Genomic DNA, 25,971 nt, shown 5'->3' on the forward strand with positions numbered 1-25,971 from the left:
AACCAAGCCAAAAATAAACACAAAAGCTAAATTAAACTTAAAAACCAAACAAAAGAACAAAACCTTCCAAAACAAAGTAAAAAATAAACCATCACAAATTTATCAAAAACAAAAGAACAAAACTAACTTTTGAAAACAAGGCAAAACTAAATCATCAAAAACACTATTAAACCTTCAACCATCAAACAAAAAACAAAAAACAAAGGTACAAAACAAAACTATCAAAAACAAACAGAATAAAACAAATATAGTATAACAAATATAGAGTATTTTCTGACCTATGGTGAAACGAAAACAAGTAATGTATTGACAAAATCAGATTAATCACTGCACTGAGAACTTGGCCTTAAGCACTTACTGTTCTTCTGGGATCCTCTCAACAGCACGCAGGGATTGTGGGTAACAAACGTAACTGGCCAAAGCTTGCATCAGTGAATCTTTGATATCTGTGGATGAAAATTACATAGGAAGAAAATGATTCCATCTATTTCTCAGTCCTGATTTATTCTAAAATGCTACACATTTAAAATAGGTTGCAAATGGAAATTCACATTATCTTTAAAAAGGTAGTATTTCTTGCATTTGATTGTTCTATTTGCAGAAGCTTTAATGACTTCCCAACCCCTAAAGTTTCCCTTTGTTGAGAAAAAAGGTCCTGGTTCAAAACGGCACAAATACATTTTGTCTAGTGATTTTAATCACTAGATATGGCAACAAAGGAAGAGCTATTCAGAAATAAAAAGCCAGCTGAAATGTAAAACTCATCCATATTAAAAACAGACTGTGCAACAACCATTGTTAGAAATGAAGTATTTGGTAACGAGCCCACAGAAAACAAGATAAATATGCAAAAAAAATCTAAATACATCAGCATAACAGAGTGCGAAGATAATAAAAAGGCTGCTTGTGAAATGAAATTTAAACAAATGGGTCGTGTCTAATAACATCTGTTCATTTGCATAGCACATTGCTCATGATTGAGGAGTCTAGAGTATTTCATAGTCCTAACCTTAAACAGGATTAAGAAAATACTGCGGCTACAACTCATCACGCAAATGACTTCATGTTGCCTGAGAGCTGAGAGAGGAAGCTTTTAATTATACCTTTACGTGAGAAATGAACCGAAGTGATGAACGGTACAAGCCAACGGGTATATTAGGTTAAAGAATTCCCATTAAAACAGCCAACGAATTGATTATTCTATGTATTTTTGGGCCATTCACATGCAGTCTTTTCCTGCAGTTAGTGGGAACAGAATATTAACAGAGGCAGGTAGGTTGAAAAGATGGATGGCAGGGATTGGATGAACGGCATAAAAAATTAATAGACTGTGGGATGGAAGGATGAAAGAATGAATGGGTGAACAGATCAATAGAAAATAAACAGATTATAGGAGGGTTGGATGGATTGAGGGAGGGATGGATAGAAGAATGACAGACAGACAGACAGACAGACAGACAGACAGACAGATGGGAAAACAGACCGTCACCTAGACGGAAGGATGGATGGACAGACAAAAAATAGACTGTCAAATGGACAGCTGGATGAATGGATGGATGGATGGATGGATGGATGGATGGATGGATGGATGGATGGATGGATGGATGGATGGATGGATGGACGGACGGACGGACGGACGGACGGACAGACGGGCGGACGGGCGGGCGGGCGGACGGACGGACGGACGGACAGACGGATGGATGGATGGATGAATGGATTAGTCCAAACAAATGAACAGCTAAAGTGTGTATGTCGGCAGAAGGCAGAGGTTCTTACCTGTCCCAATGATGCGTGGATCGGCGAAGTGTTTGGCGAGAATGGCTGCGAGCTGCGCGAGTGTGTCTTCATAACCTGAGAGTGATAAACATGACAGAAGTATAAGTGTGCTCTGGAAAGGTCAAAGTTCAGATACAAATTACATTTGAGAACCTTTAAGATTCTTGCACTAGAAGCGGTTGTGAAGAGTAACTGAGAGTGACCTGGAAGTTCTTCCATGCAGTTGGAAGGGCTGAAGTAGTTCTTGAGGGCGCTGTAGCTGTTCATGGCCACGTTGAGGTAGAATTCGGGCATGAATGCGAACAGGGAGCCTGTGCTGTCCGCATGCTCGATGGTACGGATGCACACCCGTAGGAGCCAGTATACATCCAGCATCTTATCCTACATTCAAAAATATTATTTGAATAAAGCAGGACAAACAAATGCTTCCAACTAACCTTTTAGCAGAAAATGCAACAACAACAAAAACATTTTGACAATGCCTTGCCTTCCTCTTTTGTGATTTAGTAAACGTGTAACACATTAACCATTTTTCAACATTAACTATTTCTCTTAGTCTATGAATGAATGAATGAATGAATGAATTAATTAATTAATTAATTAATTAATGAGAACCCTTTAAAACTGACTAACTATTAGTCTTTTATATTTCTGGCATTTTTGCAGCTAAGTAAATGAACAAACAAATTCAGATATACATACATACATACATATATATCATAAGACCCCTTTAAAACAGATTGTTATAGTTAAAATGTCTACATCTTACATCTAAATAAATAAATATCGTAAGACATATTAAAAATAAATTATATATATATATATATATATATATATATATATATATATATATATATATATATATATATATATATATATATATATATATATATATATATATATATATATATATATATATATATATATATATATATATTGTATGCAGAAAGTTCTTTGATAAATGCAGTGGCATTTAAAGTATACACAATACTTGATGTTCAGAAATACACTTTTGAAGAACCTGACATAAATGTCTGCAGTTTATGGGGAACATTGTACATGTAAACAGATGACAGTCTTGAGACTGGGTTGGGGATCATAATTAATTTTCCAGTTCCGGTTCCACCTAACAATTCCGGTTCCAATAAAAAAATTTAACAACTAATAAAAAGGAAAATGGTAAGGAAAAATCCACAATACTAGGGTTAGATGTTGTTTTAATTTGAATGATTCCGATTCCTGCTTATCGATTCCTAATTTAAAGTCTACTGAGGTAAAAAAAAAAAAAAAAAATGTTAAGACAATAAGAATAAATGTGAAGGATATCTAAGTCGTATAACAAAACATTTAATTGTAGATAAATACCATAAACAAAAATCAACAGGCTAGAAATTTTTGTCTATGGTTTAAAAAGACCTTAGCAAAAACAAACTAACTAATATAATTTTCCATTTCAAAAAACTAACAAAAATACAAATCTTTATTCAACAAATTCTTATTGTCTTTGCCAGTCTCTTACACTGTTTACTCAATGCAGAGCTTCCTAGTTCTAAGTCAGAATGCTGGCCCACTATTGGCTAGCTTATGCATCAGCACCACACTCGTGTGTCGTGGTGCTCATGTAAACAGCATCGGCCAATGGTGAGCCGCCATTCTGGCGCAGAACTAGGAAGCTCTGCATTGAGTAAACAGTGTAAGAGACTGGCAAAGACAATAAGAATTTGTTGAATTAAGTTATTTTTGGTACATTTGTGCAAACAAAATTATTCTTCTTGTTTCATAAAATTAAGGTTGAACCCCTGCAGTCACATGGACTATTTTAACAATGTCTTTACTACCTTTCAGGCCCTTTGAAAGTGGTCATTAAATTGCTGTCTATGTATATCTATGAAATATGTTTGAATTTGTGTTCTGAAGATGAACAATGGTCTTACGGGTTTGGAATAACATATGGGAGAATTTTAACGACAGAATAAAATGTGGTGTTAACTAACCCTTTAAAGACAAGTAAACACTCAGTCATTTAAAAAAAGAACAAATTAAAAAACAAGCAATTGCAGAAATAAATACAACTGAACAAAGATACGATTGAAATAAACATTTTCAGGTATTCAGGTACAGAAAAAGTAATCAAATGTAAAATAACACTTTTATTAAGATAGTATTAATATAATAATACAGTTACAAAAGTAATTCTGTCTAGAACAGAGAGTGGATTTTCTCGTTGTCTTTTGTTTGATTAACGTTATCACAGAGAAGGCATCAGGAAACTCTGCAGACACTTAATGAGCTGCACAGATCCAATATTCGGTTACACGCTTACATTTTTTCTTTAGACATAACCGACTGGGTTTACTACAAAATAATATTTTGACATATTTTTGAGTTTATGTGTCCGTTTGCGTGTTGTGCAAAAAGACTAGGAAGAGAACTCAATTCATTACCGTGCACTATTCACTATGAGAAGCCGTTCTGTGCACACGTGTGTGTGTGTGTGTGTGTGTGTGTGTGTGTGTGTGTGTGTGTGTGTGTGTGTGTGTGTGTGTGTGTGTGTGTGTGTGTGTGTGTGTGTGTGTGTGTGTGTGTGTGTGTGTGTGTGTGTGTGTGTGTGTGTGTGTGTTCGTGCGTGTGTGTGTGTTCGTGCGTGTGTGTGTGTGTGTGTGTCTGCAGCACTGAAAACAGCATGCAAGTTGTCTTTGTACTCGAATGTTTAAAATTATGATTGCGCACTGTTTGGATGTGTGCAGAGTGCAGAAAACACATTGTGAAATTGTGAAAGTCTTTTGAGCTTGGATGGTTTAAAATCACATTAAAATGTGCACACAGGAACCAATAAGCGGAACTGAAATGCGTTTATCGAATCACAGGTTCTGGGAAATTTTGAACCGGTTCTAAAATAGAACCGATTATCGATACCCATCCGTAATTGAGACCACCTCATACTGAGCATTTCAACATAAAATGATATACCATGCTGTATATACAAAAATGACACTGCATAAGATTAGTGGGACAGCTGGTTCACCCTATGTTCCCTCACTTTCTGGCCAGTGCAGTCAGCTTTACCTTGGAGTAGATGGTGGCATTGATCCAGGCCAGTCTACGACTCAGGTGGTTCAGCTTTTCAGCAAACACTTTTTGGCTTTTCTGCAACTCATCTAGAATATCCGGCCTCTGTCAAACAAAATAATATAATAATTGAAATACAAAACAATAGAGAGCATAATAGAGAGTGTATTAATAAAATACTTTCAGCATTTAAATACAAAAATATTATAAAAGCAAAGTAAATGTAAATTATTACAAGATAAATACTGTGAAACTTTACTAATAATGAACTGTGGCCTCTAAAAGTGCTTTTTATTTACAACCACTGTATGGTTCTATTACCTGATTCAATCAAGAAATCAACATAAATAGTGTAATGTTAATTGCGACCGCAAAGTTTTTTTTTTTTTTCATCTGTACACGAAAAAAGAAAAGGCAAACCATTCTCGTTGTCAGTACATCAATATTGTGTAAATGTACCCTTAAGAATAAAGAGTAAAGTAAAAAGAGTACTTATAATGTAATAATGTATTTTCAAGGAATATACTTACACACTGATTGTAATATTTTCAGATACATTATTGCACGTTAAGTGCAATTAAATTACATTTATTGTAGTTTAAATTTATATTAAATGCAAATTGATGAGCTTTAGATTTGCTTATTTCAGCCAACTTAAGTAGGACTTAAGTACATCTTAATATTATAGTAATATTTATAGTGAACTAAAATATACTTCACTTCTTTTCAGTTGAAAAGAAATATTAAAAAATATTTTCATATTTAACTATATTTGTAACTGAATATTTGTAATGATGTAGTTGCAATTTAGTATTTAAAAATATTAACTTTCAATGTAATATTGAATAACTAGATTATAATCAAATACTTTGCATATGTTTTAGTACGTTAGTCAATCAAATTAAGTATACTTTAAAGCATAACAAAGACTATTAAAAAAATAATGACAAAAATATGCTTTTAAATTAAAACTTTCAACTTAACTTTTTAAAAAGTGCACTTACGTTTTGGCCTTAAGTAAATGCACTTAAATAACCTTTTAATTAATTAATATTATAATATGTACAAGTATTTTTTTTTTTTTAAATGTACCTTTAAGAATTTAAAGAATACAATTAAGTGCACTACTTTTTCACAAGGATAAGTTGCTACACATTCATCAAGTGGTTGCTAGGGTGTCCTGTGTGGTTTGGGTAGTCTGATACTTGTTTAACACTGTTTCTCAGTTTTGTTTATTTCCATAACATATCTCTAAAATGTATGCATGTGTTTCCCTATAGATGCACAGATTGTGTTCTTACTCTGCTTGGGCATCGTGCGATCTTCTCTTCCGTATCCTTTAGGGCGACGGCATATTCGTGAACGTCATCTGAGACAACCACCATCTGCAGAAATGAACAACAGAAATACAACAGACACACAAACAGAATTAGACTCAGCGTTTTCAGAATTCACTGCAAGCATGTAGCTACAGAAAATTGCCCTTGTTCTCAAGCGTCAACATAATCGCTAGCCATCCTGCTGGAGTTCGAAATAGCCACCAATTTTGGGAGTAGGGGAAAATTATCACCACAATGACCTTTTCCTGTGGGCAGAGACCAGGTTCGGGCAGAGGTTTGGGCAGAGACCAGGAACATTATTGAGTACAGTCACTACAACTGATGTATACCCAACGGCTAGAGAATACACATAATGCATAATACAATAATACAAGCAGGGCTCGCAAAATCGCTAACCCGACTTCCGGGGCTATGGTATCTTCCAGTTGGGCAACCAAAATGTATTACGGCCCTGTCAACGAGCTATTTTAAATAGAAATACGACCTTGTGCTACTCTTTCACTTTTGTTTTCAAAACTATGGGATCAGATTCCCGCCAAATGTACTGCGGTCACACATTAAAAATTATAAGCGTGAATCAAAATTTTAAAAACACGTGAAAATATAACGCCCAAAACTGAAAAATCAATGTAAAGTTAACCAAAATCACAAACAATGCGATCACAGAAATAAAAATAATAAGCGTGAGTCAAACAATTAAACAAGATTAAAATTATATTTTTCAAAACTAAATCATGAATTCAAAATTATCTGAATTGCACACAAAATCACGTTTTCTGCTCTAATTTTCATGTTTTTGTATGCCTGTGCTTTTTTCTCCTTTGCTCTTGTTTCCGCATTCTGCGCTTGTGAAGTTGATGTCTTAAAGCGACTCACACTGTTCAGTTCAGCCAGCCACTGTTGACTTAAGCTACGAGTATAACGTGCTTTCCATCACTGAGTCGCTTTAAGACGTCAACTTCCCTCTTGGATTCACTGGCTATAGGAAGAGCTTTCGATCTAAGTGGACCAATGGTGATGCTACGACCTGCCCCTAATTTACATAAAACTCAAACTGCAACATTTCGAAACGAAAGCGCAGAATGCGGAAACAAGAGCAGAGGAGAAAAGAGTTTCAATGTAAGTTTCAAATGAATATTAAATGGAGCAAACAGAAACTATTCCAAATCCTTAAATCCTTGCATTTAAATGTCCTTTTTACTTGCCAATATCAGCATCAGCCAGAATTCTTAAACAACATCTTAAGATACCAAAACGTAAACCAACAAATCCAGCAGCTAGATATTCTTTGAAGTTCTCATTATGAAAGTGGCATTGTTTTCCAGAAAACTGATATAAGTTTGTGCATAAGAGTTGACCTGAAACTGACCATAGAATAAATAGTTCATGCTAAACTTGAAAAAGCGCTCATTGTGGCAATGCTAGTGTCTAGAGAAACTGCTTTAGGCTGTTCCCAAAATATGAGGCTCAGATTATATACTGACATGGTGATTTAGTTTCTCTCAAACATAGAGAAATAAAAAAATGCATTAGAGCGTGATAAAATGACGAGGTGTGGTGGAGATACTTCCCACTGTGGCTGAATTCTTCTGCATATCAATAATGGAGACAAGTCTCCTGACGGCACTGTGCCAAGCCAATTAAAAGATTTTATGAAGTCCATGTAAGTCAAATCCGACAGTTTTGCTTGACAGACTACAACCTAAATCTCATCAGGATCCAACAGAGTTCGAGTGAAATCACAGCGTGAACTGAGCCACTTTTAATTCGTTTCCAAAGCCACGGTACATTACAAAAGGATTGCATCAATAAGTAATATCAACAAATTTGTATTGCCATACTGTCCCTTCTGATTTTTATTAAATCTTATTTGTGCAGCACTTTTCCCAATGGATATAGTTCTAAAGAAGATACAAAATCCCAGTGTACGAGTCATTGGGGCAGTGATTTGCATCAGCAGTGGAAAACTCCCTGGAGGAAGAAACCTTGGGACTAATTACTTCAGTAAACTAGTAAGGGCAAACCAATGCAGTTTTCTTCTTGCTGTAGTACTCTGGTGTTTAAATATTTGGCTGATAGGTAAAATTCCCAATTGGTCAATTCTTAACTATGAGAATGTTTAAATGTTTTTTTCATACATAAAAATGGGGGTCCCTTCCCTTCATAAAAGGTGCCTCATATTTGGGGGTCCTTGGCATCATTAATTTTGAAAACCCCTGAGATAAACTATAATACTGATCTGCCAACATTGTCGCTATATGATAAATTAAAATAAGCTGATAACATCACTGTTTTCGGCAGAACGACTGTACAGCCAAATCAAATTGTGTTGCAATATTGTCCTGTTTAACACTGTGAAGCTGCTTTGAAGCAATCGTCATTGTAAAAGCACTATACAGGTCCTTCTCAAAAAATTTGCATATTGTGATAAAGTTCATTATTTTCCATAATGTAATGATAACAATTAAACTTTCATATATTTTAGATTCATTGCACACCAACTGAAATATTTCAGGTCTTTTATTGTTTTAATACTGATGATTTTGGCATACAGCTCATGAAAACCCTGCCCTTGATAAAACACAGTGGACCAACACCAGCAGCTGACATGGCACCCCAGACCATCATTGACTGTGGATACTTGACACTGGACTTCATTTCGGCATTTCCTTCTCCCCAGTCTTCCTCCAGACTCTGGCACCTTGATTTCCGAATGACATGCAAAATTTGCTTTCATCCGAAAAAAGTACTTTGGACCAATGAGCAACAGTCCAGTGCTGCTTCTCTGTAGCCCAAAAGTGGCTTGACCTGGGGAATGCGGCACCTGTAGCCCATTTCCTGCACACGCCTGTGCACGGTGGCTCTGGATGTTTCTACTCCATTCTCAGTCCACTGCTTCCGCAGGTCCCCCAAGGTCTGGAATCGGTCCTTCTCCACAATCTTCCTCAGGGTCCGGCCACCTCTTCTCGTTCTGCAGCGTTTTTTGCCACACTTTTTCCTTCCCACAGACTTCCCATTGAGGTGCCTTGATACAGCACTCTGGGAACAGCCTATTCGTTCAGAAATTTCTTTCTGTGTCTTACCCTCTCGCTTAAGAGTGTCAATGATGGCCTTCTGGACAGCAGTCGGGTCGGTAGTCTTACCCATGATTGCGGTTTTGAGTAATGAACCAGGTTGGGAGTTTTTAAAAGCCTCAGGAATCTTTTGCAGGTGTTTAGAGTTAATTTGTTCACTCAGATGATTAGGTTAATAGCTCGTTTAGAGATTTTCATGATATGCTAATTTTTTGAGAAAGGAATTTTGGGTTTTCATGAGCTGTATGCCAAAATCATCAGTATTAAAACAATAAAAGACTTGAAATAACTCAGTTGGTGTGCAATGAATCTAAAATATATGAAAATTTCATTTTTATCATTACATAATGGAAAATAATGACTTTATCACAATATGCAAATTTTTTGAGAAGGACCTGTATAAATAAAGTTGATTGATTGATTGATTGATTGATTGATTGATTGATTGATTGATTGATTGATTGATTGATTGATTGATTGATTGATTGATTGATTGATTGATTGATTGATTGAAAACACATTATGCTTTTATATAAACTTTTTGACCATACTAATAAACTACAGCAATAAAAATAATATGCATAATATGCAAAACAACAAAACCAATAAGAATAGCAAAATCCATATTATTAGAAAAAAAACCGGAAAAAAAAACGTAACCACAGTTCAAATACATTATAATACTTAACTGTTCATTAAACGCACCTTTATGAAGTATAATGCATCATGACAAACAAATTTCTGAATCTGCAAATATTGTAATGCATTTTAACTTTGGTTACAATTATTTATGAAAAGATTTAATGCATTATAATGTAAATTATGAATACCTTATAATGCATTATACATTATAAATACATGCTTTAAGTAAAGTGCTACTCTTTTTTCTTAATATAAAGAAATAAAAGTGATGTTTAATAGGAAATATATTCACCGAGATAAATTCACAGACCATCACTAGGTATAAGATGCTACATTGAGCTAGATCTGGAATGCTTCTGTTTTGTTTTTTTCAATGACACTGTTAAGCTTTTCTCTTTATTTTCATAATGCTTGATGTTGTTACACTGTAAATAGGGCCAAAAAGATGCCCTGTTTCCATAGTTACGCAACACATTCTTTTGATGAATGACATCTTGTTTGATAAATTACTCACAGCTCACAATCTGACAGTCAGTTATCAGCCATTTAAATAATGCATTTGATTGGCTCTGTACAAATCACATTCTGAAACAAAATTAACTGTAACATCATTTTAAAAATTATTTATAAAAGGTCTACAAAAATTTTTTTAAGGAAAAGTTAACCAATAATTAAAAAACTCATCTTAATCATCTAAATTTAAAAACCATTTACTGTAATTTTCCATACAAATAAAAGGAGTCAAGTTCCAAGTCTACTGAAGCTATACGATTGGATTTTGTGAAAAACAGATCAGAATTGAAGTAACTATTCGTAGGAAATCTTTCCCTCTGCCATATCACTCAAATCCCATAGTGTATACCATCATGGCTACATTTGAATGGACTTTAATGGAGATAGAGGTTTTACTGAACCAGCCAAAATATGTTGTACAAAAGGAAATGATGACAGAACTTGTTTGGGTGAACTGCAATAAAAGGCAAAAAACAGGATTAGATATGCATAGGAATTCAGCAGTCAGAGGCAGAAAAAAGTCAGAATCTCTTTACTAGAGACCAATCACTCCCAGTGATTGAAATCCCTTTTCTTTAAGCAAAAGGACATACACAGGAAGACAAAAGGCGAAATGTCATACAGAACTCTGCAGAGCGAAGCACTTTACGGAGAGCATGAATTATATACACTTCACGACTATTGAGCGCTGCACAATTTTTATGTTCAACTCTTTTCTCCTCGCTGTTGAGAGAGTGAAACATTAAAACAGCTGCTGGCAGGACAGAGCCCATGTATTACCCAGCAGTGACTCACTGTTAAAAGCAACCACACAAAAAAAAAAAAAACGTTTATCAGATTGTTCTAAGACATGGAGCAGGTTGGTCAAGGTGAGCTGGCACAGCAGACTCCCTCTAAAATCTAAAAATATTTTTTTTCAGCTAAATCTATGTGAACTTAAGCTATGTGAACTTGAAGGAACTAAAAAACAAACAAAAAAAACTTTCATACAAATATAATGAAGGCTATTTATATATATTAGAGATACATTTAATGATTTTATGCATTATCATATACCAGTGGCAGGCTGTGCATTCCCCACCTAGGCCTTCAGTGGTATCCTTCCTGAATTAATCCACCTCTTAATAAAATCATCATGACACATCAATGAGGACACATCAAATCTCAAATTGACAGTTGAGCCTCTGTTACCAATTATAAAACGTCACTTTAGAACTAGTAATTAAGGACCGTTGAGTCACTTCATTGAAGACTATTGTATTATGTAGAGTAATATGGTATTATGAGAGAGTATTATGAGCGAGAGATCGACTAATGCCTGATTTTAGCCCCGCTTTTGGCTCGCCGACACGTTTTGCGAAATCGCTGACAACTGCCCGAAATCAGGCGACTCGGTGTTCTTGCAGGTGAGTGACAATCACGCTGAGTAAACTTTCAAGGATGCGATCAAAGAAAAGTTCATGAAGGAGTTATGAGGTAGAATTTCAGTATTTTCATAGATATATTTACAATAATATAAAATAGAAAGAAATCACAAATATTTGCGTTACTAGCTGCAACACCAGCACTTTACAAAATTATTTATTCACCTCCAACTCTCTCATTTTTAATAATAATTCCAGTCTTGCACGAGAACTCTGAGAACTGTCTGACACACATGATTGTTTTTTGTTGTTGCCGTTTCATTCATTTGTCGTTTTGCTTTATTTTGTTCCATTGTTTCATTTCATTGTTTTTTTTTTTTTTTTCATTCATTCATTGTTTTGTTCGGATGTTCCATTGTTGTTGTTTTTTTGTTGTTTTTGTTTTTTTGTCGTTTCATTAATTTCTTGCTTTGTTTAATTTTGTTCCATTGTTTAGTTTAATTGTTTTTTGTTACATTCATTCTTTGTTTTGTTCCGATGTTCCATTGTTTCATTTCAGTTTTGTTTCGTCGCGTCATTCATTTGTTGTTTTGTTTCATTTTGTGCTGTTTCATTTACTTTTGAACAACAACTTATTTTAAAATGTTTAAGTGTCTGATAACTAATATACACTGATTATTTATGCTTTTATATAAAATTATCCTAAACTTTATATACACTCAAATTTTGATGCTATTGAAGTGGGACGGCCATTATGAGAATTGACACAAAGGCAAAACGGTTAAGACAAGCATCATCAAATGTCAATAACACAACTTGGACCTCAGGCCCTGTTTGTTATCTCTGTCCCCTGTGTAACTTTCACTCACTCTCATGTGACATACAGACACATGGACACCTCCTAGAGGGCCGTACTGTGGACCTGTACCTTGCCAAGCTGTTGATGAACGCTCAGATTGTACATCATCACGACCCCATCCAGAATCTCCAGCAGGGACTTCTCTGTGATTGGCTGGTCAGGCTCTTCTAACGGTCGCCCCAGCAACAGCCCATCGTTACCATGGCTTCCCTCGACTGAAGATGGGAGATGAGGGTGTGAGCGGATTGGAGGAGTGGGGGAAGAAAAGAGAGAGTGAGGGTTAAAAAAAAAGTAATATTCTCCTTGAGGTAGGTGATTTTTTATTTTTTTATTTTTGAGACACTCATTTTTTAGCTAATTGGTTTCCATCGGACCTGTGGAGCTGTGGATTGAGATTATCATACACCGCAAAAAAACAACAACATTTTTTTTTATCAATATTTAAGTTATGTTGTCCAGGAAAACCATCAAAATACCATTTAAACCACATATTTTTGCAACACTGACCATATCCTATTTATTTATTTATATATTTATTTATATATTTATTTATATTCTGTGAATATATCTTGAATTACATTTTTTTCTTACGCCAATGGCGAACTTACTTTATTTAAGCATAAACCTAATGAAAATGTATAAGATTTATGATTAAAACAAAAAAACTACTGTCAATAAATATATTTTCTTAAAAAACGAATCTTAACAAATTTACATGAGAAGAAAAAAATTTATTATTACCAAACATAATTTTGTAAAAAAAATTAAGTATTTTTACCCAATTTACATTTTTCCCCTTGTTTACAATTCATTCGTTTTTTTAGATTAAGCATAAAAAAGGCTTAAAACTACATCATGGTGCCATGTGTTCCCCAGGTAAGCAATGCACATGCACCCGGCCATCCAAGTGATGTTAAGGAAAACGTGATTCATCAGACCAGGCCACCTTCTTCCAGTCCTCCGTGGTCCAGTTCTGATGCTCAGTTGGTGCTTTCGTCGGTGGACGGGGGTCAGCATTGGCATTATGACTGGTCTGCAGCTATGCAGCTCCATACACAATAAATTGCGATGCACTGTGTATTCTGACACCTTTATATCAGAACCAGCATTCACTTCTTGGGCAATTTGAGCTATAGTAGCTCGCCTGTTTGATCGGACCACATGGGCCAGCCCACGTGCATCAATGAGCCTTGGCCGCCCATGACCCTCTCGCCGGTTCTCCACTATTCCTTCCTTGGACCACTTTTGATAGATACTGACCACTGCAGACCAGGAACACCCCACAAGAGCTGCAGTTTTGGAGATGCTCTGACCCAGTGATCTAGCCATCACAATTTGGCACTTGTCAAACTCAAATCCTTCACTTGCCCATTTTTCCTGCTTCTAACATATCAACTTTGAGATTAAAATGTTTGCTTGCCTAATATGTCCCACCCACGAATAGATGCCATAATGAAGAGATAATCAGTGTTATTCAATTCACCTGTCAGTGGTCATATTGTTATAGTCGATCAGTGTATAGTATCTATATATATATATATATATATATATATATATATATATATATATATATATATATATATATATATATATATATATATATATATATACACAAACGCACAAAACTCAGGCATAACAATGACCATATCTGATATTGTGTTGGTCCCCCTTTTTTACTGCCAAAACAGCCCTGACTCCATTAGACCCCTGAAGGTGGGCTGTGGTATCTGGCACCAAGATGTTAGCAGCATATCCTTTAAGTCTGTAAGTTGCGATGTGGGACCTTCAAGGATCGGACTGTTTGTTCAGGACATCCCACAGATGCTCGATTGGATTGAGATCTGGGGAATTCGGAGGCCAAGTTAACCATCCCTGAACCATTTTTGCTTTGTGGCAGGCGCATTATCCTGCTGAAAGAGACACAGCCACCAGGGAATACCGTTTCCATGAAAGGGTGTACATGGTCTGCAATAGTAGTGTCAACAATAATCGATTCTGCGATGCATCACAATGGTGGGGCATGCACGATTCAGCATCAATGCGGCAAAGTGCCATAATCGATTATGTCACTGTTTATTTTTCAGGTTTGAAAATGCCATATCCAATACCCTGTACCATTCAATTTTATTTTATTTAATGACATTTATGACAAAGACACAGGAGATGACAAAGATACAGGAGAGTGATAATACACACATAGCAGCCAATACAATCTTTTGTTCAATATCTGACTGCTTGTTTTGCCTCATGACTGATTAAAAATGTGCCTTGTTAATGTGCAGTAAAATTTTGATGCATCGCAACTCGTCGTAGAATCTAATCGTTACCGGGTGTATCGTAATTGAATCGAATTGTGAGGGCAGTGCCAATGCACACCCCTAGTCTGCAACAATGCTTAGGTAGGTGGTTCATGTCAAAGTAACATCCACATGGATTGCAGATACACTACCAGTCAAAAGTTTTAGAACGGTATGATTTTTTTAAATGTTTTTTATTTATTAGAAATACAAAAAAAGCTGTAATATTATGAAATATTATTAAAATATAAAATAACTGTTATCCATTTGAATATATTTTTAAATGGCATTTATTCCTGTGATCCAAAGCTGAATTTTGAGCATCATTACTCCAGTCTTCAGTGTCACATAATCCTTCAGAAATCATTATAATATGAGGATTTACTGCTTAAGAAACATTTATGATTATTATCAATGTTGAAACAGTTGTGTAAAGGATTCTTTGATGAATAGAAAGTTCAAAAGAACAGTATTTATCTGCAATAAAAAGCTTTTGAAACATTGTACTACCATTTAAATGTTTTGGGATTTATTTTATTGATTCTTTTGGGAAAGAACTTAAAAAAATGAATACATTTATTTAGCAGGGATGCATTAAATTGATCAAGTGACAGTATAGACATTTATAATGTTGCAAAAGCTTTATATTTCAGATAAATTCTGTCCTTTTGAACTTTCTATTCATCAAAGAATCAATGTTTCCAATGTTTCAACCTTGATAATCATAAATGTTTCTTGAGCAGTAAATAGAATTATGTCTAATATAATTTCTTTTCTATATAAATTGTCTCAGAAAAGAAATTGTCTTACACAAGTGACCATGGCTCCCTGAGAATAGGGAATGAGAAACTGCATCCTCAAGGGGTCACTATGGGGGAATCCTTGACAGGTGTCTGAAGCATAAGTCTAAACGCAACAATGAATTTGACATTGGCATGCTGCAGCCTATGAACGTGAGAATAAAGAGGCACCTGTGAAATGCGTCACATGAAGGAGTTGTGCAGGAATATCGAAAGGTTGGAAAGGAAACTCAGCGTCTTGTTCCCTAGGGGTTGCTATGGGGAATGAAATACCCACGCTGCCATACTGAAGTCATGAGTGCCCTATAGGCCTTTATCACACTTCCCATTTCCGGTAAGTGAAGCAGTGCATCACGATTTCCATTATTATGGCAACGCATTCATAACTAATGTCTGAATCCTCTTGCAGGTGTTACTGCAGCGATCCGGCTGCTCTAATTCTAAACATCGACACACTAACCTCAGTTTTCTCAATTTCCAGACACAAAAAGAATTGAGGAAAGCATGGGTGAGTTTTTAAATAAAGCATGGGTGAGTTCCTAGTTAAAAGGGTTGTTCCCTGTTTTTTTTTTTTTTTCTAGGCTTGGTTGTGTTTATGGTGCGCAGTATAAAATGTCTTAATACTTTATTCTTTTTTTTACGCCGTATTTTTCTTATATTTTACCTTTATTCCACACCACTGTCTCCACTGTCCTTTGAACGGCTCGTTTGCTTTCCTGCTTCTATGAAGCCCATCCCTCCGAAAAACGCAATGGTCTTAGATTGGTTAGATGGCCAAATGTAGTTTCATGCATTTTTACATGAAACTACATTTTTTATTTTATGTATTTTTAAGTGCCAAGCACAGGCTGTCTGGAAACGCCACGCCCCTTCCCATTACGGGCAGAAGTCACATCTGCGATAACTAGCAAGGGTTTATGATGTCACCAAACTGGGAAAACGCTTGTTGTAGTCCAAAAAGGCCATTTTTGTAGGCAATAAACTGCCATAACTTTAAACTGCCATAACTTTCCCAACTAACCTGCCGCAGTCCAGTGCTCGGCTTCTCATTAACAGTGTTTCACTCTTAATGATCATATTTCCTGTTGAACTTATTTTTTTTTTTAAATTAATTTGACTAATAAACATCCTTACGAAACTTAACCATTGATTGCCATCAGATTGATGACCTTTGAGGAAAAGATGGCTGATTTGTAAAGGATGATTTATAAAACTTTGCGTAGATTTCATCCTAAAAGTGTACGTACGTACAAAATTCAGATTTATAAAACCATGCGTAAGCCAGAACGTGTGCAAAAAACCCTTTACAAATCACAGCCAGTAGCAGATTGTGCGTACATGCATCTCCACCCTGTCTCCTCCCCGAAATCACTATAAATGGAGCTTACAACGCCTATTTGTATTATGCATGACCTCATCTGCATATCATATGCATGCATATTTCCATCCACGTGACACCATGTTTAACACTGTCAAAGGTAAAAGACACTGAAAAATATTAGATATACGGACTATAAATGCCATTTGTGCCTTACACATTACATTGCTGAATATCATTCAATATCCTTTTTAAATTGTAGAATAAATATTAATATCTATTAAAAAAAGTGTTATTTTAGGCTAATTAAAATATTTAGTTAATTTCATTCATTTTAAATACTTCAAATCGAATAAAATTAATGCAGTTTTGCTGATAATATCCCCAGATGAAAGCTCGTTCTCTCCTTATTCTGCCATTGGCGTAATCCTCCAACATACCTGGGTCACCGGAGGATTTATGTTTTTAACAAATAGACTGATCGTTAACACTTCGACAAAATCACAGAATTAATTTGTGAGAGAAAATTGAAGACAAAAATGTTATAGAGAACACATACTTCTTCATGACGGTGGTGTAATGAACGCCATAATAGTTAATAGCCAGGACTGATGATGAGTAGCGATTGTGCTTCGACTGTATTTGCAGACTTCGACATTTTATGATACATGTAGCCTAAATTAAGGAAAATATTTAGTTTTTACACTATGTTGTGCAGTTCTCTAAGAAAAGGGTATTTCATGATATTTTGTATCACATATAGTCGCGTCATCTCGTCCTGCGCTACCGTTGTAGATGATGCGACTGTACGGCAGCGATATATTATTTTAATACATTTTGAGTTATGTTTGGATTTTACTAGATGCATATAGCCTAAAAAAATCTGCACAAATAACACTGTTGGATTTAATCTTCATGACAATGTGGATATAATGTATGAAATGGAGGATACTTTACCTGTATCATTCCCTTCATTGGCCGAGTTTAAACAGAAGAACTCATTGCATCACCCTCCCAACAACTTTAGCAGGACCAGCATGGTCATTATGGTCATGGGGCGGCAGTGCCCCCCCACTCGGTGTATGAATGGGATGGGTGAATGTGAGGCAACATGTGAAACGATTTGGATGGCCATGGGTCTGTTAAAAGCGCTTTATAAATGCAGTCCATTTACCATTTTACCATTATTAAGATGCTACGTTATACTGATAGTAATTAGATTCTCCGTCCATCCAGGAAATCTCCAATCAAGGTGGATTTTTTTGGTCTCTTTATGGGTGCAGAAACACTTCACATAGTTACCTAGAATGTTAATGGGCTGAATAACCCCATTAAATGCACTGCTTGTTTGGATTACTTGCAAAGGCACCAGGTTGATCTGGCATTTATCCAAGAATCGAATTTGAGGATATCAGATTTAAACAAAAAAATTTAACAAGTTATTTTTTATAGCCGCTTCTTCATTGAATAAACAAAAAATTTTGTTAGAGACTTAGCACTTAGATTAAGGAATGCTGAAAAAATATTCAAATATTATGGCAATTTAATCTTCTAATAATGGTTGGATAAGAGAAACCAAAGGCACAAATAAAGATTTTAAAGAATTTTATCAGATTTTATATAGGTCGGATTTGGTATTCCGTAAGAAAGGGTCAGGATTGAACTTACATGTCTCTCTGAAGCAGAGGCAACATCCTTGAATGCTCCAATTTCTTTGGATGAATTAAAGGATGCTCTTACACTTATGAAGAGGGGTAAGTCTCCTGGAGGGGATGGAATCCCTACTGAATTATACCTTTCTTTCTAGGATCAGCTGGGACACCCTTTGTTAAATATGATTCATCATTCTATTCAAATGGGTTCTTTTAACAACAGTGCTAACATGGCACATCATTTCTTTGCTACCTAATGCTAACAAAGACCTGACTCAGTGAGGTAATTATAAACCGTTGTCTCTTTTAAATAGTGACGTGAAATTGTTCACTAAAGCTTTGGCCTCACGTTTAGATGCATTCAAGTCAGCTAATTTTCTATGACTTTGATGGACATTTTGGAGTTTGAGGTAGCTTGTTGCCATAGACTTGTGCTTCTAATTAATTTTTCCTCTTGCATTTTCTCTCTAACTCAGAAAAAGTTGTTTTTCTTTGGACTTACTGCTGCTAAAAAAATGCTCACCTTGTGCTGGAAATCTCCACATTCTCTAGCAAGGACTGCTTGATGCAGTCTTTTTTTGAACATTGCAAACATAGAGCTTTCAGTGGCAAGATTATATGAAGCTTCTCAGAAGGCTGCCTCTACATGGTTAGATGCAATTTCAAAAATCAAAGAACGGTTGTAAGATCTATGTCTAATGTTTCTTAATCTATGCTTTCGTTTACTGTATTTGGTTTTCTGTTTTGTATTGTTTCTAGACTGTTTAAGTATGTTTTCCTAGCATTATTGGGAGAAGGGGATGGGGGTTTGGTCGCTTTGGGAATGTGAGAAGGTAACACGGGGGAGTGTGTTCAGAGAAATGTATAACACAATAAAAAGCTAAAAACGCAGAGTGGATGCCTTAATACAAAGACTCTCATGAGAGAAGACCTAACAACACTCCACAACATAGGTCAAGCAGGCCTCCAAGAAGGGTCCCAGTGAGCCTAACAACCTAGCACATTACCTTAACTATACATATTACTTAGAGTCTAACTACTTATCAAACTCTCAAGGGTGGTACCATGGCGAAGCTCATAGGACAAATACACTACGAAAGAGCGGTGGCCTCTAAAGAACGGCCTAACAACCATCAGAAAAACTAACAGTGACCAAGGAGGCTCACAGAGAGCTTAAAAACTTAGACCCAGTTCGAGCACAGAAGATGGAGGCCTTAAAAAAATGATTTTTCAAGAGAGGAGGCCTAGCAACGTCCAAGGTAGCAGAGCTAGCAGTCTGACATAATAACAGGCGCAGCTCAGAAGAGCAGTGGTCTCAAAAGAACGACTCTCTGTAGCGAGAGGAGACCTACCAACGGCCCACGCTCAGGACATCTTGCAATAGCTAAAAATATTCCCAACCCGGATGTACAGAGGGAGGCTCAGAAAGAAGCCTACTCTACTGCCCCTTTTCCAGCTCAGAGAACGGAGTTCTCAATTTGCTGACTCTCTAAATCGAGAGGAGACCTAACTACGTTTTATACTCAAGGCAGCTCCAAGGGGGCTCGATGGAGCCTAATCTACTCAAAGCGTACGGAGGTGAAGCTCAAAGATTGAAGGCCCATGATGACATTTAGCCTCTGGAACCCTAGAATGGTCAGAGAGTTTACCTAGAATGGTCAGAGAGTCAGAGATAGTGCCTTCAATGAGGATATCTCACCTACCGAGAAATAGCTAATCAGTGTCTCTTCAATCGCAGGCATTGACACATAACCATATTCCTGCATCCCTTTCACAACAGCATAGCTCACCTGTGAACGATGGATGAGGGCAAAATATGGCTTTACACCACAGTGTAAAGATCTGGGAGAAAGGGAAGACTTGTACGAGCTGGGCAGTTATGCCACATCAGGAAGTGTTCCTCTAAGCAGCTGCAAGAGAGCTTGTGCTTCACGAGCTTCCATGGCAGATCTAATCTCTCCGTGGCACATAACATCATATACATAACATCCAGCAGCTCGTCATATGCAGGGCACGTGGGCTGAGAGTGCACAGAGACATCCTTGATCTCAGCAGCCTCATCCTGCTCATCTTGGCTTGAAATGAGGAGCATACTCGCTGCTGGATCAGATGATTTGAGGGATGATCTGGAAGCTCGTTTTCACCAGCCACCAAAGAATGAGCAATACTTGCATACCTTTCTCAAACTCATCGGCAAGCTCCATCTGTAAGCCCCAGATTCTCAGTCTCATACTCGCCTTAGCTGCAGCGGGTCCTGAACCGTGAGCTACAGATGGCTGTCCCGATTCCCTCAAGAAAAGAGACAAACAAGATCAAAGCTTCTTCATGGGAAACCACATGCAATGCATGCAAACAGCCCCCTCGAGGACTTAGCGTGCATGCTCGTCGCCCATACACATAACACACATATCATGTGTTATCAGGTGTCAGGAAATGTTGACATGGAAGAACACACTTCCTGAAACTCATGGTGCTAGTCCTAGCCATAATATTGCCTTTTTATTTAGACAGATGGTCTCCCGAAGACAAGAAAGAAAACAACGTATTTCACATGTGCCCTTTTATACTCACGGTCACGCAAGAGATTACGAAATAGGCTGCTGCATGCCAATGTCAAGATCATTGTCATGATCTTGAGATCATTGGAACTCAGCTAAAACAAAACAGAACGATCTCCTTGTAAGTACTTTACTATCTCAACGTCGATCACTTCAAATAACAGAACCGGATTAAAGCCCATCGTGGAATACCTGGAAAAGTTCATAGACAACTACTTCAACAATTTGACCAACATGCCACAACCCCAAAAGAAACAACCGCGCCGGGAATACTCAGCAGAGTCCGAGGATGGAACTACTACAACAATAGAGGTGGGACTCCTAGAATCCATAAACAATAAACTGGCAATTCTTGAACTGCTCCATCAAGACATCAAAGATCTTAAAACCAGCCTTGAGTTCAGTCAATCACAGATTGACTCATTGCAAAAAGACAATAAAGAAATGCATACAAAGATATCAGAACTCACAGCAACAATTACACATATTACAAACGAAAATAAACTATTGAAAGATTCCGTATTAGACATCCAGTGCCGCAGCATGCGAGACAACCTGATCTTTTCGGGTATACCAGAACAAATCCAAGATAACCCGGAACAAGCAATTAAAGATTTCATGCATTCTTCTCTTAAACTCCCACTAGAATCTGTCAACAATATTACCTTCCACCGCGTCCACCGCCTCGGATCTAACAAAAATGCAGACACTAAACGGCCGCGTCCCATCATTGCAAAATTTGAGCATTACAAACAGAAAGAACTGGTTAAGAGCAAGGGCAGAGAACTGCGCGGAACTACATTCGGGCTTAACGATCAATACCCTCGAGAGATTCAGGACAGACGGAGAATATTGATTCCGGTCATGAAACAATTTCGCCAAAATGGAAGGAAAGCAGTTCTCACTGTAGACCGACTATATGTAGACGGCCAACTTTACAGGAATGACACTATGTACTGGTTATAATCCATCACGAAGAAAAAAGAAAAGAAAAAAAAAACATGCCGCCAATGAATGCACTACAAGATAAATAATAATCACCTGCTTAACGTATTCAAATGTTTTCTGTATATTCGCTTGGAAAAAAGAGTTATTACTGTTGCATGTGGAGTTTGTCTGACACTGAATATATACTACTTGTATATTTTATATCATATAATAGGGTACAGATATTTATGATAAATATTGAACAAAGCTACATCATAACATAGAATGTCACATCTTAAATTAGTTAGCTGGAACGTACGAGGCATCAACTCAGCAGCTAAAAGGTCCAAAATTTTAAACCACATCAAAAAACTAAAGGCAGATATATGTTTATTGCAAGAAACTCATCTTTTGGAATCAGAACACAAGAAATTAGGAAATACGCAATTAACACAAATATACTCTGCATCCTTTAACTCAAAGAAAAGAGGGGTAGCTATATTAATTAATAAAAACATAACTGTTATTAATCACTCAGCCATATGTGACCCAGACGGACGATATGTTATTATCAATATAATCTTTAACAATAAATCACTGACCATTGCTAATATCTACGGACCAAACACAGATGATCCCCAATTTTTCCATAATTTTTTCTCCTCAATAGCTAGCCTTTCCCAATCAGCCATCATAATCGGAGGAGACTTTAATACAGTTATAGATCCAACTCAAGACAAATCGAATACACCACCACATTTTAAACCATGGCAATCTACAGAAACCATTAAACAGTACATGAATGACCTAGGTCTTGGTGATAGCTGGAGACTTAAAAACTCAAACTCAAGAGAATACAGTTATTTTTCAGCAGTTCATAAATCATATTCACGCATTGATTATTTTTTGACAAGCAATTCCCTCATCCCGGATATTTTAAATACAACAATAAACCCTATCATCATCTCTGATCATGCACCAATCTCTATAACTATGTCTAATAGAAACAATACTAAAAAATCATTCAGATGGAGGATGAATATATCATTACTTCAAGACAAAGAATTTAATGACTACTTTAAAAAGGAATGGGCATCCTTCATGGAAATAAACGACACACCAGACATCTCTGCGGTAACTCTATGGGAAACAGCTAAAGTTGTACTTAGAGGAAAAATAATTTCATACTCCACATACAAATACAAAAAGGAACAAAGGCGAGAAAAAGATTTAGAAAATAAAATGCATACATTACACAATGTTTATTCTCAAAATCCCAATGAACAGATTCTAAAGGAAATAAATACAACAAAATGTGAATATGATGACATATTAAATAAAAGGATAGAATTCCAAAAACAATGCCTCAGATATACACAATTTGAACATAATGATAAATCAGGTAAATACCTGGCTAATTTACTCAAACATAACAGAGAAAAGTCACTTATTCCGGTAATCAAGAATCCAGAAGGAAAGACACTCCACACCCTACAAGACATCAATGATACTTTTCGCACTTTTTATAAATGTTTATACAGTAATACTAAAGAACCGAAAATTATGGACACTAAATTGTTTCTTTCCAACTTATTTTTACCCACTCTGACCACAACACAAAGAGATTCATTAGAAGATTCTATTTCAGAAATTGAATATAAACAAGCTCTGGACTCTCTATCAAACAATAAAGCCCCAGGTTTAGATGGATACCCACCAGAATATTACAAACATTTTTGGACAACCATATCACCATTATTCATGCGAATGACGGCAGAAATTAAAAAAAACTTCTTCTATCCCACCTCATATGAATTCAGCACTAATATCAGTCCTGCTTAAACCAAATAAAGACCCAACATTATGCACTAGTTATCGCCCATTATCTCTTTTAAATACTGATTTAAAAATTATTAGTAAAACTCTGGCAACACGACTCGAATCAGTAATTTCATCTCTCATCCATCCAGACCAAACAGGTTTTATCAAAGGACGCCAGTCATCAAACAATACCAGAAGACTATTCAACATCATGGACCTATGCAATAAAAACAAAAAAAAGACCATAATCATATCTCTAGACGCAGAGAAGGCATTTGATAAAGTTAATTGGTACTTCCTTCATATGACACTTAAAAGATTTGGATTTGGAGACTGCTTCATTCATTGGATTAAAACACTCTATAATACTCCACTAGCATCTGTTTTAACTAATGGCATAATATCATCACCATTTCAACTCCAGCGAGGCACTCGCCAAGGATGCCCATTATCACCATTACTTTTCGCCTTATTTATAGAACCTCTTGCTGCTGCAATAAGACAAAATGAAAACATTTCTGGAGTTTTATCAGGTAAAACTAATCATAAAATTTCACTGTATGCAGACGACATCCTATTATTTGTACAAAATCCAGAAACATCACTTAAAGAAATAATTAAACTCATCGACGAATATTCTGCCATATCAGACTACTCCATAAACTGGACCAAATCAACAATTTTACCACTGAATATACAACCACAAGACAGAAGTATACAGAACACACCATTCAAAATTAATAATATTACATACTTAGGAATAAACATATCCCAGAACCTCTCTGACTTGTTCAATCTCAATTTTATCACACTACTGAAAACAATAGAAGATGATTTAACTCGATGGATGAACCTACCACTTTCCATCATTGGTCGTATTGCAACAGTTAAAATGTGTATTCTACCCAAACTCCTTTATTTATTCAATATGACTCCGGTACAACCAACTAAGAAATGGTTTACATCATTAAACCAAATAATTAACAAATTCTATTGGAAAAACAGGAAACCTAAAATAAGCTTACAAACACTACAAAAAAATAAAGACCAAGGCGGTCTAGCTGCACCAAATTTTCAAAATTATTACTTAGCATCCAAACTTCAATACTTTTGCAAATGGATCACAGGTGACAGCTCCCAAAACCCATGGCTAGCGTTAGAACAAGCAGAATGCAAAGAAATAACAATATCTGATCTTCCATTTATCACAAAAAAAATCAAACAGAACAACCTTTTTAAAAACATAACGATTAAACCAACTCTCACTGCTTGGTGGCAAATTAATACACTGACACAACATGAGCTGACACCACACATCAACTCACCTATATGGCACAACCCGGATTTCACTATAAACAAAACTCCACTAAACAATATTAAATGGAAAGAGAAAGGTATCACACATCTACATCACCTGTTTACTGGGAACACATTCACTACATTTACAGAATTAAGTCAGAAATTTACCTTGGGAAAAGAACATTATTACTACTACCTTCAAATTAGGAATTCTATTAAAACCACAGTTGGAAACCAAGATATCGCACAACCTCCCCCAATTCTTAAACATATCACCAAAATTAGTAATTCAGTAAAAACACTTAGTAAATTATACACTCTAATATTGTCTATAGATACTAAAGCAATTGCAGCACCAGTTAAACAATGGGAAAAAGATCTCAATATCACCACAAATGATGAATTTTGGAAAACAGTTTGCAGAAATACTTTTATATTAAGTACAAACACAAACATCCAGTTAATTCAGTATAAAATTATACACAGAACACACATAACACAGCATAACATGTTTAAAATGGGGCTGACAACTTCTGATAAATGTACTAACTGCAGTTTAAATACACCAGACACTTACCTTCATGCACTCTGGCTATGCCCACCGGTTAATCAGTTCTGGATAGATGTCACTAATAAACTATCAGATCTCTTTAAAAGTACTT

At 36.1% G+C, this 25,971-nt stretch overlaps 1 protein-coding gene across 4 annotated transcripts in view; it reads right to left on the bottom strand.

The window, feature by feature from the left end:
• Nucleotides 1–25,971, bottom strand: part of LOC137040563 (E3 ubiquitin-protein ligase RNF123) — a 200,603-nt gene that overhangs the window by 135,971 nt on the left and 38,661 nt on the right. For all 4 annotated transcript variants that reach the window (XM_067416310.1, XM_067416308.1, XM_067416307.1 and 1 more), the window contains exons 24-29: nt 12,707–12,852; nt 6,147–6,230; nt 4,843–4,950; nt 1,980–2,157; nt 1,777–1,851; nt 359–446 (exon numbers count right to left, since the gene is read on the bottom strand). In XM_067416310.1, coding sequence (XP_067272411.1) covers nt 359–446; nt 1,777–1,851; nt 1,980–2,157; nt 4,843–4,950; nt 6,147–6,230; nt 12,707–12,852 — 679 coding nt within the window. The remainder of the gene's footprint in view (nt 1–358; nt 447–1,776; nt 1,852–1,979; nt 2,158–4,842; nt 4,951–6,146; nt 6,231–12,706; nt 12,853–25,971) is intronic.

The sequence above is a fragment of the Pseudorasbora parva genome, chromosome 14 (assembly GCF_024679245.1).
Source record: "Pseudorasbora parva isolate DD20220531a chromosome 14, ASM2467924v1, whole genome shotgun sequence".
Classification (NCBI taxonomy): Eukaryota; Metazoa; Chordata; class Actinopteri; order Cypriniformes; family Gobionidae; genus Pseudorasbora; species Pseudorasbora parva.